The 13,955-nt window shown below is 50.9% G+C and overlaps 1 protein-coding gene across 1 annotated transcript; it reads left to right on the forward strand.

Annotated features, from left to right (window-relative positions):
- Positions 1-9,107: 9,107 nt before the first annotated feature.
- TMEM86A (transmembrane protein 86A) lies at positions 9,108-13,574 on the forward strand. Its single transcript, XM_036862259.1, has 3 exons — positions 9,108-9,306; positions 11,426-11,690; positions 12,076-13,574. The coding sequence occupies exons 1-3, from the start codon at positions 9,286-9,288 to the stop codon at positions 12,510-12,512; spliced, it is 723 nt and encodes a 240-aa protein (XP_036718154.1). The 5' UTR covers positions 9,108-9,285; the 3' UTR covers positions 12,513-13,574.
- Positions 13,575-13,955: the final 381 nt, after the last annotated feature.

A 13,955-nucleotide genomic window follows, 5' to 3' on the forward strand; every position in this document is an offset into this window, starting at 1 on the left:
TCAACTAGAGAGCCTGCGTGCCGCAAACTACAGAGCCCATGCACCCTGGAACCTGCGCGCCACAACTACACAGCCCACGTGCCCTGGAGCCTGCGTGCCACAACTAGAGAAGAGAAAACCCACACACCACAACTAGAGAGAAGCCTGTGCGCCACAACGAAGAGCCCGCGTGCCGCAACGAAAAATCCCACATGCCTCAACGAAGATCCCGTGTGCCACAACTAAGACCCGACGCAGCCAAAAAAAAAAAAAAAAAAAAAACTAAATAAATCTTTAAGAATGACATAGCCATGGGACATGACAAAAACTGGTTAGAACCAACTGGGTCCAAGATGGCAGAAGATTAGACTTCCAGTACACCTTGAGCCTCATTATACACTCACTGTAATACATCAGCATGCTAAATGACACACCCATAGACCATGACAGTTCTGAGGCTAACCACAAAAGGCCAAAAAGTGGGCAGTGGCCCAATTCCAGGAAATCCCCACCCCTTCCCGGAAATAATTGGAATAATCTTCCCACTCATTAGCCTTTGAAATTACCCAGCCCATAAAAACTAACCACACCATATTTTATGGCTCTCATCTTCTGAGATGGCCCACACTCTGTCTGTGGACTGTGTTTCTCTCTAAATAAATCCACTTCTCACTTATCTTCTTTCTGTGAGGAGACATCAAGAACCTCAGATTCACCGGGAACACCCTTACTTGGTGGTCCGTCCCAGGAACTCGCCCGAGACCTGGCACATGACCATCCTCTCATGCCCCATTTTCCTGCAGCCTCTTTACGAAGGATATTAATAAATCTACTGCTCACCTCTCACTTTGCTTCTCGCTGAATTCCTTCTGCACCGAGACATAAAGAACCTGAGCTTCATTAAGTCCTGAGACCAGGTGTGTGGTTTTAGCTGGGACATGGTGCGTTTGAGTCCCCTCCTAAGCCAGAGATTGTGGGTTCAAGTCCCATCTGAAGTGTGTGGTTTCACAATCACTTGCCCAAGAGAAGTTGGTGGTTCTGGAACTCTAACCAGGAACTGCTGGCTTCCAAAGCTGTTTCTGAAACCAAGCCGGACCACATGGGGTCCTCCTGGGCACAAAAGCCTTTCCAGGTCCACCTCCTAGACCTTCGCTGAGTTCCAAAGTGCAGATTCAAACAGCTACTAATCAGGGAGATAGGGAATGCAGAAACAAAGGAGGAACAATCAAGAAACTCTAGCACAGGATCAAAACAGGATCCTGGTTCCTCCTCAAGGGATGTACATAACAATATCTTCTCCAGGAGCTCAGGCCCCACCCAGGTGGAGGATGGCAACTTCTGGCTGAGCACAAGATTCCTGGAGCACCGCCCTGTTACCCCACCGACAACCAATCAGAAGAAAGTCACACACCCTACAGCCCTCACTCCAAATTTTGCCTATAAAAACTTCTCCCTGAGGCACTTCCCTGGTGGCCCAGTGGTTGGGACTCCACGCTTCCAACGCAGCAGGCACAGGTTCGATCCCTGGTTGGGGAACTAAGATCCCACATGCCACGTGGCACAGACAAAAACTAAAAAACAAAAAACAAACAAAAAGCTTCTGCCTGAAAACCACTGGGAAGTTCAGGGTTCTTGAGCACAAGTCACCTGTTCTCCTTGCTTGGTCCTGCAATAAACCTTTCTCTGCTCCAAACTCCGATGTTTTGGTTTGCTTGGCCTCACTGTGTGTCAGGCACACAAACTTGTATTCAGTAACATTTACTTCACACAATAAAAAATAGGCAACTCGGGAGGGAGGGAGATGCAAGAGGGAAGACATATGGGGACATATGTATATGTATAACTGATTCACTTTGTTATAAAGCAGAAACTAACACACCATTGTAAAGCAATTATACTCCAATGAAGATGTTAAAAAAAAATAGGCAACTCTAGCTTGATGTCTAATATATATATGTGTGTGTGTGTGTGTATATATATATATATATATATTTTTTTTTTTTTTTTTTTTTTTTAATTAGACTAGTTCTGGAAATCCGCAAATGTGGTTACTGCTGATTTAAATGCAATCCCCCTTCTATCTCCTGAGCCTGTTTCCTTGGCTCTCGCTGCAGCAAGTGGAGATGGCTTGTAACACTTCCCTGTACCACAGTGATTTAGGACACTTGTTGCAGAGTGGTGTGTGTGTGTGTGTGTGTGTGTGTGTGTGTGTGTAGGGATGGGGGAACTGCTCAGCATCTCCACTTGACTGCTGCCTTCCCCTCCTCTGACCCCCACCTCTGAGCCTGGCCAGGGCAGGAGCCGGGAGAGGAGTATGGTCACAATTCCAACTGTTTTAATTTGCAGCTTAAATCTTATTGTAATACAAAGCAGAAATAGAGACACAGACATGGATACCAAGGGGGAAGGGGGGGTGGGATGAACTGGGAGATTGGGATTGACATATATACACAATTGATACTATGTATAAAATAGATAACTAATGAGAACCTACTGTATAGCACAGGGAACTCTACTCAATGCTTTGTGGTGACATAAATGGGAAGGAAATCCAAAAAAGAGGGGATATATATATACATATAGCTGATTCACCTTGTTGTACAGTAGGAACTAACACAACATTGTAAAGCAACTATACTCCAATAAAAATTTTTAAAAAAATTCCTATTGTGATACATGTATATAACGCATTCCCAAAGGCCACTCTTCTGTGGATGGGAGCCAGGAAGCGGAGCCGGAATAGGAAAGTGTTTGGAGAGGGCTGAGGTAACACAAATAACTCTCCCGACCCCTGCACAGGGTGCTGCAGCCTCACTGGCTTTGCTCCACTTCCCTTCCAGTTAGGAGGAAGCTTTTGGAAGGTCCAGCCAGGACCGGGCAGGCCCAGCCAGCCCTCGATGTCCCTGCCCAATTTTCTGGTCTTGGAGATCTGAGGACAGAGGGGTGGGGTAGAGGTGGGAAGCTGAGGCTGTGGTTCTACAAGGCCTCTACAAGGACAGGGAAGGTCTGTTTTGTTCATGTCTGTGGCCCAGATCCAGCCTGGCCTACTGTAAGTGGTTAATAAATACCAGTTACATGAATGAATGATTATATCTGAGTGAGGTAACTAGAGGAAGGGTCTGGTCAGGGGAGTTCATCTGTCTGGGAAGATGGGGTCTTTGAGAGGAAGAAATAGGAGGATCTGCTCTGGCCTGTTATCCTAGGACTGGTCCTTAAGAAGCTGATATTGAGGAGAGAACTACTCATTCCGGGTCCTGGGGCTTGATGAGTGGGATCTTCTAGGTGTTTTTATATTTGTTTGTTTCTCAAAAACCATCCTCCTGCTCAACCCCCAGACTCTTCTCTTTTATTGTTTCTACTTCCTCATACTAACTTCCCAACACTGAGGAAGGAGCCATCCAAATGCACAACCCAGAGAGCTCAGGGTCTGGGTGGAGGGGGGGAGGGGGGAGACTGAGGTTGTTGGCGAGACAGCTGAACTTGGATGACCCCAATACAAGGACTAACTAAAACACTTGGACTTCACAAAATTTGGAAGTCTAGAATCTTGGGTGTTAGAGGTCATCTAATCCCACACACCCCACCAAAATTATGAATCCCTCCTGAGGCATCCCTGTTATTGAACCCCATTAGGAGACCCTTGATTTGGCAGTATTACAGTTAGAGAAATCCACTTACGTCTAAGGTCTAATGATGCCCCTGTCAATAAACAAAGGAAAGGAAAGAGGAGTAAGAACCCATGTGTGTCGGTTCCAAGCCCAGAAGCCAAACAAAGAGCCCAGAATGTCCTTAGGGACACTGACCCACAAATTATCTCAAGATAGCATTAAAATTTAGCCCTAATGGAGGGTCTGGAGAGTTTTGCTAAAATCTTTGTCCTTTTCCTAAAGGCTCCAGGAGCAGACCCTGCATCACAGGCTACATCAGCTACTCTAGGGCTCACCTGCCTGGCCCAGGAGGGGTCCAGCAGGACAGAGGCATTCTGGAACCAATGTCTTCAGATGATGGATTACACTGGGATTTGGTACCCCTAAGTGGATTCCTGTAAGCAGAGAGAGCAGGAGAGACCTGCAGGAATGCCCTGGGCTGGGGTTGGGAGAATGGAGCCTCAAAGCAGACCATAAGCTGTTGGAGCACACAGTCAGGAGTGAAGATGTGTCATTGTCCTGAGCCCTCAAAGCTTCTGACCTACTACAATAAGGAAGCAGAACCACCATCTGTCACCTGTTCTGGAAGGAGGGAGCCAAATCACAAATACCGTAGATCATTTGTGTAAACATATGCTTCTCTGGGTGTGTCTGTCTCTTCCCCTGTGAGTGAACTGGAGGTGTCAGAAATATCCTTGACATATCTGTTTACCTGTTGACCTGTTTCCCAGTTCTCCTTCTTTACCCTTAAATGTCATGGCCCCCAGGGCTTGGTCTGGTCCCTCTTCTCTACTCCCTCAAGACCTCCCTGGTTAACTGCATCCATATAGCCTTCAGAATGGCTATGGCTTCCAAATCTATACCCTCTCTTCACCTTGGTCCTGAGCTCCAGATGTGTATCCAGCTCCTCCCAAACGCCTCCACTTGGCACACAAATTCCGCTCACTTCTAACAACTCACCAACTCACTCCCCCTGCATTGCTATCAGAACATCTAAACTTGTCACACCCTCCTTAATATTTATTCACCATTGTCTGATTTTCCTCCCCAGATCTCCAAGTGGGGCAGGGGTGGGATGGGGTGGGGTGGCCCTGAGAGTTGGTTAGAAGTGTTCTGGGGATCTGGAACACACATGTAGAAATTAGCTGAGATTCAGCAGCAGGTCAGGAATCAGGTAAACAAGGGATTACAATGCCAAGTGGGGCAAACCAAGTGAGCAGAATATATCCCAGGGCAAAACCACGGCGGTCAGAGATGGAGGAGGCTACTGGTGAGAAAAAGCCCCACAGAGGAAGCAAGGCAAGCCCAGAATGATGGTTGGTCACCATTTCTGTGTATCCTGCATGTTTCCGGTGTGTGAGAACTGAAAACAATCAGAGAAACTGATTTCTTTTTTTTTTTTAAGGAACAGAAGGCAACTGGCTTCCAGTCATCTACTATGTCAAGTCCAAACTCCCTAGCAGAACATTCAGATCCTTTCTGACCTGGCACATTCTTACTTCTCCAGGTTCACCTTTTTCACCCCCCAGCTCACTCGAGTACTACAGGCATTTCCCTGTATTCAGTGTGTCTCTTGTGCTTCCATGTACATACGCAATTCCCTCCGTCCTATGTTGACTGAAAAAAAATGCATGACGTGAGAGTTGTGAGTTAACTTATATGTGGGGAAAATGAGGACTATAGCCTGGGAGACAGCGTCTCAGATAGCTCTGAGGAACTGCTCCGAAGATATTGGGGGGGGGGGGTCAGTATTATATATGATTTTAGTGAAGGGACATACGTGCAATCAAGCACACATTTGGGCAGAGGGTTTCTGCGAGTCACGAGAAAGTTGTTGCTAGTCACGAAGAGCAGATGTCTCTGTTAATGATTTTAGTGCTTTTCTAGATATGAGAAGATGCAAGAAATTGGGCTCATAAAATCTTCTCCTGAAAATATCTAACTATCTGAAGGCCTGTTCTGCCAGTTTTTCCCAGAGCACAGAGGGCCTCATTCCTGATCTCCACCCTGAACTCCTTTCACGGTGTGTTGAAGGTCAGTGACTGCAGTGGCTAGTGACTTTGTAGAGGCAGAAGGCAAGTGACAATTTTTAGCTGGCACCTAGAACATCATTTCCATTAGTGTCTACTCAGTGAAGACGTACTCATCTCTGTAGATTTAGCCCCAGCTTTCTCAGCTCCTCCAGGCACGCTGAATGATTCTGACATCTTTTTGATGTCGCAGGAGACATACCTTCATGCCTCAATTATTTCAATTGCCACACTCCATAATTATTGTTTACTTGCCTGCCTGAACTGCGTGAGGACATAACCTACATATATTTTTTTCTTTTGGTCATGCCACGTGGCCTGTGGGATCTTAGTTCCCTGATCAGGGATTGAACCCGGGCCATGGCAGTGAGAGCGAGGAGTCCTAACCAGTGGACTGCCAGGGAATTCCCAGAACCTGTATCTTACTGAAGTTTTTAAACCCCAGCATCTAACATAGTGGCTAGGACATACTTGGTGCACAATAAATATTTGTTGGATCAGTGAATGAATGGATGAATGGGCTCATGCTCTTATAGGGGAGACAAACAAACAAAGAGAAGATCACAAAGCTGTGTGAAATAGGTAGTTTTGGGTATAGAGAGGAAGGGATGCCTAATTTCAGGCAGCCCTGCCCCATTTTCTGCCTCCTATAATATGCAATCAACATAAAAACACTACAGAGCAAATACAATTTTAGTTTTGAAACAACCAAGGAATCTTATTCATAGGAATGAAATTAGATAAGCTCTTTCTTTTGGTGAAGAGGGCAGTGCCTCTGCTTTGTTGATGACTGTATCAGTCAGGTTGCTGTCACACTCAAGGATATAACTTATGAGATGACAGAGATGTGGGCAGGGTTAAGGAAACTAGTCAGGGCTGAAGAGCCACAACTAGCCACAAAGTAGTCAGGGCTGAAGACTAGCAACAGCGGGAAGCTGTTGCCAACCCTAGGCCTGAGGTCCAGGGTGGGAGCCTGGAGCTGTAGCCATGGAGGAGCACAGCCACTATGGGAAACTCGGTCTCAGCCAGCAGGCTCATTGTGGGGGTGGGTAGAGGGTGAGGACCTCTAGCATGTTCTCCTCCAACTGCAGATCGGCCTCTGCCTCTCATTAACTGAACTCAATCAGAAGCCAGAGAACGAGTGAACCCTACTGCTACAGTTCACAGAGGTCAGCTTCCAGGGGCAGGGTGGAGAAGGGCCAAGAATGGATCTGGGTGGTAGGAGGGCAAACAGAATAACCAGCATGGAGGGGAGATGCTTCTGCTTTGTGGGTGACCTATGTGTATGATTCTTGCCTACTGAGTAATCAAACATTGACACAGCCCTGTGGATTACAATTCTAGGTCTCATGTCTTATCTATTTAGGTATTGGTGTATTCAAGCTTATTACAGTCTGTGCCACTTAATTAGTAGGTCTGACGTGGGACAAGGGTATCTATGTTTTTAAAAAGCTTCCCAAGTAATTCTGATAGGCCCCACTTGTTGAGAGCCACGGTTATAGTCTCACCCTCTCATCTTTATGGATAGGAAACTAACATCCAGAGAAATGAAAAATGCCCTGACTTGGCCACTCTCTGAGAAGTATCCCTTAGGTGACATTAAAGGGTTTGGCTGGAAAACTGACACATTTGCACATATCTTCTGGCCCAATTCCTCCATTTTACTGATGAAAAAACTGAGGCTCTGAAAATGGAGTGATGTGCGCAGTTATATAACTAGTAAGTCACAGAGGAGGAAGGACTAGTACTAAGTACAGTATTTTAACTTTTAATCCAGTGTTCTTTCCAGGCAGCACACTTTGTAGGAGTGTGTGTGTGTGTGTGAGACAAAGCCCCTGGGGCAGCAATTCTAGTCTCCCATTCTGGTAAGGTGAATCTCCCCACAGTAGAACACGCATAGTTCCTTGGCCACTGGGACTCTGTGTAGGAAGAGCCTGGAGGGGATGAGGGAAGGCTGGGGGTGAGCCTCAGTCCCAAGCCTTGGCTCTCACCCTTATTGCTCCTGGCTCTGAATCTCTGTTTTTCAATTCTGTCACTAGAAGAGGGCTGCTCCCTCCTCTGAGAGGGTGTCAAGTGGACAACACAGGCTTTAGGGAAAGTAGGCAGAGTCCAAAAGAAAAAAGAAGAGGCCCACTGTGGGAGGGGCTCACAGGGGATCTCAGTCTGTGGGCTTCTCCCCAGCCAGCACAAGGGGGGGTCCAGCACTAGGGCCTCAGTGTCTTCATGATGCTAAAATTCCTTTATGGCTGCTAATTAGAGCTAAGTAGGGCTGGTTACTCCACCCCAATTCCCAAAGCCTGACACACAGCTACTTCCCTCCTATGGCAGATCAAAGACCACCGGGCCATCCTTTAAGATGTATCTGAAATCTCCATCTCCAGGAAGACCCCTAGACTTAAATTTCCTGAAAGCAGCAGCCCTTGCCCTTCCCAATCCTACACATGTTGGGCTTGGGAGGAACCTTGGAGAACATCCACTCATCTTATATATGAAGAAATCAAGGCCAGAGAGGGGAAGCATGGAAGTGGCAAACCTGGGACTAAGTCCCAGTCTATTTGACTGCCTACCATTTCTCTCATGTAATTCCCATGATTCTGAACATGCTTGGTTCCAAATGTGCCTGTGTACTTTTAGTCTGTGTAACATCAACTTAAGTTGCATTTTTGGTGGAGTTAGTTCACACTCCTTTGTGTCCTTAAGTATGCTCAGGTCTGCCTATCTATCATTCCTGGTGTGTTCTTGTGTGTCTGAGTTGTGAGAAGTGTGTGCCTAAGGGCAATTGAGTAACTGGGTTTCTCATGGGTCTGTAGGATGCTGCATGCCTATATATGTGTCTCTTTTTACCTTGAAGGATGTGTGTCCATCTGCGGTTGTCCGTTTTGTGTCCATGTACTTGTTTGATGCCTAAGAGTAATTGTGATCCTGTGTGTGTTTGTGCATATGTATGGGTCTATGGGCTGCTACATGTGTCTTTTCATGTTGAAAGTTGTACGTCTGCTGACTATCGTGGGTCCATTTGGATGTGGGTTTGTACACAGTGAAGGCTGTGGGTCTAATTGTAACTGTGTCCGTGTGGAATGCATGTTTAAAGGCTGAAGGGAATCTGTCTTTGCCTTTTATCCCCGGGTTATGAGAAAAATGTGTGTAGCCGTGTGACCAGAGCAAGAATGTGTTTGTCTCTCGGCCAATCTCCGTCCTCACCCAGGGCCTGGGGTCACGGTTACTTTCCAGGATGCCTCGGCACTGATTCCCAGAGGGGCGGGACCTGCAGGGCCCCGCCTCCAGCCACCAGGGATAGGCAAGCCTCTCTACCCTGGGCAGTAGCGGCCGGGTGTGTGGGTGTGAGGGTGTGGGAGTGTGGGTGGGTGGTGGGCGGGGTCTAGCCCGCATCACCAGCCACCCTCACTCCTCCCGCCCCCCCCCCCCACAGCCGACTCCAGCCTGCTCATTGGCCCTGTCTGCAGTGACGTCGTGGGGATCGCAGACAGAACCCTCAGCGCCCGGCGCGCGGGAGGTATTGTCCGTCACTGGGGCTTTGTTACGTCGTCGCCTCCTCACCTGGCTGCGGGCGCGTCCTGGCAGCTGCAGCCCGGAGCTGGGTGCCAGCTGCTGCGGCCGCCGCCTCCGCCATGGTGTCCCCGGTCACTGTGGTGAGTGTGTGAGCGAGCGAGCCAGTGTCCGGCGCGGCCAGAGCCCACCGGCCTGGGGACTGGGCTGCGGGAGGCCAAGCAGCCGGGGGCCGAGGAAGGGCAGGGATCCCGCGGCGGCCGCGTCCCCAGGCGGGAGTCGACGCTGTCACGGTCCGCCGCATCCCAAACCTCTGCGCCCCTCCTCCGCGCGCCCGCCGCCGGTCGGAGGGAGGGAGGAAGACAGTGGGCACGTGACTCGGAAGCGTGACTTTGTTGATCGCTGTGTGTCTGGGGCGAGTTGGCTGGATCGCTGCCTGGGAGAGGAAGGGGACGGCAGCCGGCCGCAGGCTTCTGCGTGGGCAGACCACAGCGAGGCGTGGGAGAGGGCGGGGGAGAGCAGGAGGGTGACTGGGACCTCCTGGGAATCCTGTTCCAAATTTGTTTCCTCCCCTTCCTCATCTTATAGAGAAGTCTGGGGAGGTGCAGGGCACGCCTCTGAGTCTAAACAGCCTTGATAACGCGCTGGAGGAAAAGAGGTCGTTCTCTATTGACACCCCTTGTTCAGACTTTCTCACCTGAACCTTTGTCTCTCCCCCGCCCCCCTCCTCCTCCTAGTGCTGGGTTCTCTATGACTATCAAAACCTCCCCAGCTGCTACTGCTGTTTCTCCTTCTAGGAAATATGGGGCTGGGGGAGGGGTGTGGAGTAGATGCTTCCAAGGGCTGGCAGGTGGAGGCTGGGGAGATCGGGGGACTGTGAGGATAAGCTGTCTCCTCCTCTGCCCATGTCCCTGCCCTGACCAGCCTGCATGGGGGAATCTCCATAGGAAGGAACTTAGTCATCTCTTCTCACTGCTCTCACCCCTGGCAGAGCCAGGGCAGGCTTAGACCCTGGACCCACCATCTGCCTCTTCCCAGCCTCCTTCATCACAGCCTGTTCAGTCCCAGGTAACCAGGGACTGGAGGTCTGAGAGTCGGAGTGTGTACCTAGAGCCCTGTGCTGGGCGGCTCACCCAGCCAGAGGCCTATCACTTTGGGCAGAGCATGAGTATACCGGAAACCTCAGCTGCTATGAATCACTCTCAGAGCCCCGGTACCAGAGGCCCAAGAAAAGGAGCTTCAGGGGATCACAGATTCAGAATATCTGCAGCAGCCCCCTGGTGCCTGCATGGCCTTGGACACAACCTTTCTTTAGCTGCCCTCCCCCCTAATCTGGCTGAGACCAAGTCAGCTGCTCTAACTTCCCCCTCTCAGTTCCTCATCTCCTCCCAGCCTGACTGCTGGCTTCTGATCAAAAGCTGGGAAGAGAACCTCTCCCTCCCCTTCCTGCCTCTCTTTCTGATGTGCCTTGAATTGCTGTTGTTCTCTGGGAAATGAGGCTGACTGACACCCTCTCCAACCCCCCAATTCCTGAGATTGCTGGTATTTCAGGGACAGTTTTCTTGCTCCTAACTCATGGGTCCATTTCTCTAGGCAGCATCCCTGTCTCCTCTCCTTGCCCTTGATGGTACCTTGAGGCTGGGGCAGCTGGAGTGGAGGCTGAGTTTGCAGACTGGCCAGGGAGAGAGCCTGTGGGGCCTGAGATGGTTGACGGTGCCCACCCTCACACATTCCTGGCGCTCACCTGGTGTCGCTGGGCCTGTGTCCTGGCCCTACTGCTGAGGATCACGAGTTGGCCAGTTGTGGCGTCTCTGTGATTTCCTGCTGACTCCACTCTATTCCAGACAGCTGGGGGCTGATGCTGGCAGAGAGAGGCTAAAGGGGCTTTGGGGAAGGAGAGGGAGGGGGCAGAAAGGGAGAAGCATTGAGCTGCAGGACGGGACACTATTGCAAAGTCTGTTTTCTGCGCAGTGAGTGACTATTCTGGTCCTGCCCCAGGGCCAAGAATGGATGCAACTAGCAGGGACAGTGGAGCCCTTTCTCTTCCAAATCAATTAAGCCTCAGGGTAATGATGGGCTTGTTCAGACTCTGCTGGCTGCTTGGGGCAGGCCAAACTGGGTTTCTGTGTGTCAATCCTCTCTGCTTGGGAGGTGGGCCTGTCTTTGGGGTGGATGCCTGGGCTGAGGGTGCTGGCTCTGAGCCCCGCTTTGGGCTTCTGAGCTCCCACGCTCTGAGTGCTGCCCTTGTCCTATGTCCTCCAGGTGAAGAGTGAGGGACCCAAGCTGGTGCCCTTCTTCAAAGCCACTTGTGTGTATTTTGTGCTCTGGCTGCCCTTGTCCAGCCCATCGTGGGTCAGCGCCCTCATCAAGTGTCTGCCCATCTTCTGCCTCTGGCTCTTCCTTCTGGCCCACGGCCTAGGATTCCTGCTGGCCCACCCCAGTGCCACCCGCATCTTTGTGGGGCTCGTCTTCTCTGCTCTAGGTGATGCCTTCCTCATCTGGCAGGACCAGGGCTACTTTGTGCACGGTCAGTCATCACAGTAACTACCTGGGTGGAATCCTGGGGTTGGGGGCTAGAGGACCCTGGGGGGCCAAGGATTTGGGAAAGGGAGGTTATTTTGTTTTTGTTTTTTTTTTAACAAGAATATGGGGAATTTGAGGGGTTCTGTGGCCAAAGACTGTTGGGGCCCCTGTTGGAGGATGACCCTGCCGGTGATATGGTGATCAGTTCTGGAGTGCCACAGGAGAGTTGGGGAGGGTATCTTTGCCTTCATGGATTTCTTCCCACCCCTGTTACTCCCAAAAGAAAGCTCCTGGGTTATCCCAAGCACTCTACTCCTACCCCCACCTCCTGTTACTCATTATTCACCTGAGCTTGGCTTCAACATCCCATCATCCCCTCTCACTTTTAGGTCTGCTGATGTTTGCTGTGACCCACATGTTCTATGCCTCGGCCTTTGGCATGCGGCCATTGGCTCTTCGGACAGGTCTGGTGATGGCAGTACTGTCGGGCCTGTGCTATGCCTTCCTCTACCCATGCCTCACAGGTGCCTTCACCTACCTGGTGGGGGTCTATATGGCCCTTATCAGCTTCATGGGCTGGCGGGCTGTGGCAGGGCTACAGCTGGTTGGGACTGCCTGGCGCTGGACTGAGCTGGCGGCGGGCAGCGGTGCACTGCTGTTTATTGTCTCAGACCTGACCATCGCCCTCAACAAGTTCTGCTTTCCTGTGCCCTACTCGCGGGCCCTCATCATGTCCACCTACTACGCCGCCCAGATGCTCATCGCCCTGTCAGCTGTCGAGAGCCGGGAGCCAGTGGAAGACTACAGACCGAGCAAGGCGAAATGAGGGGCCAGGATCTGGTCACCCCTCTCTTCTCCTGGCGCTGGGGTCCAGAACCTGGGAACTTCCAAGAGCTGGATCAGGGTGGCTGTAGTACCAGCCTGGGGCAGCAGGTACCGCCTGTGAAATGCACAAGTTTGAGGGGATAAGCAGCAAAAGGATCTTTCTAGCAAAGCTAGTGGTCCAGGACAATGCTGAGAACTAAAAAGAGCCAGCTTGATGCTCCTTGCTGGAGCCAGAAGAAGATATCTCCCCACCTCTACCCCATCCAGACTGTCAGAGCCCCTCCGGAGGGCCATGGTGCTCATCCTCTTAACCTCCCCTACTTCTACTAGATGGAAGAGTTTAACTCACCCACTTCCAGTCTTTTCTGATTTGCACAGAGTTGAGGGAGGAGGGGAAGAGTCTGTGCTGAGATGACCCACGTCCAGGGCTTGAAGCCCCCTTTCACAGGCCCCTAGTTGGGAAGATTGGATGGGGTGGAGTCTCCCTTTCCCACATCTATCCTTGTTACTTGAACAATCTTAATCTCTAAGTGTTGGGTGGGAAGGTGAAGGGGTGTCTATCCAGGTAGGCAAGATTGGGGACTACTTTGGTCTGGGAGTTTAGGGTACCAAGGATTCAAGTTGGTCCCATCTCTCAAAGGCCATCCCAGAACTCAGGCCCCACACCACCACCCTCAGACCCTATCCCCAGGGCTAGGGTGAACCACGCCAAAGGAAGGGGCCAGCCTGTGTGTGTGCATCTGTATGTGAGTCTTGTGTGTGTAGTCTGTCTCCCAGCCTATCTATGTCTTACTCTGCCAGCTGTCTCTGACCTGCTGTGTGTCAAAGTCTTTTAGGGAGAGGGCCTCAGGGAGCTGCTGAGGGGTTGCTGAGCTTGGCTCAGAGAGCTGGGACGCCCCCCACATACACACCCACTCTCAGGTCTTTCCTCCTTGCCCCTCCTGCACTGGGAGTGAGAGGAGGGGGCTCCAGTGACACTCTAGGGTCATAAGACCCAAGGCACATTCAATGCAAGGGGAGCAAGGATGGGACAACTCCATCCGATTGCTCGTGTGAAAAAAAATAAAAAATACCCAAGGGCCATTGGCTGCTCTGCTTGTCTGCCTGTGTGGCACGTGCCTGTCTTGGAGAGGTGGGGGTGTGGGGCATGGCGCCAGGGGCCCTGGATGTCCTCACAGCCTGGGTCACAGTCCTGGCCGGTGCATCTTGGCGCCAGGCTGGCTCCCTGGCTCTGTTGACACTGCTGGTTGGAGCTTGTCTCCCTTCCTGCTCACGTGTGTGGGTGAGGATGTAGATCAAGAGGATGGGGGATGGCTAGTATTTTCCACCGTCCAAACTTGTCCTTGAGGCACTCCCCTGTGCACAGGTGCCCAGCACCTTTGGTGACTCCTAGTTACCCAGTGTCCTCTACTGCTACCCAACTCCTCCCCTCCCCACCCCAGAC

This window comes from Balaenoptera musculus, chromosome 8 (genome assembly GCF_009873245.2).
Source record: "Balaenoptera musculus isolate JJ_BM4_2016_0621 chromosome 8, mBalMus1.pri.v3, whole genome shotgun sequence".
Lineage (NCBI taxonomy): Eukaryota > Metazoa > Chordata > Mammalia > Artiodactyla > Balaenopteridae > Balaenoptera > Balaenoptera musculus.

What these genes read in the sequence shown, in the direction of transcription:
- TMEM86A (XM_036862259.1), top strand. Translation starts at nt 9,286, where the DNA reads ATGGTGTCCCCGGTCACTGTG. An exon ending in TGGTGTCCCCGGTCACTGTG is followed by an intron (nt 9,307 to 11,425) that starts GTGAGTGTGTGA and finishes TATGTCCTCCAG; the next exon opens with GTGAAGAGTGAGGGACCCAA. An exon ending in CCAGGGCTACTTTGTGCACG is followed by an intron (nt 11,691 to 12,075) that starts GTCAGTCATCAC and finishes TCTCACTTTTAG; the next exon opens with GTCTGCTGATGTTTGCTGTG.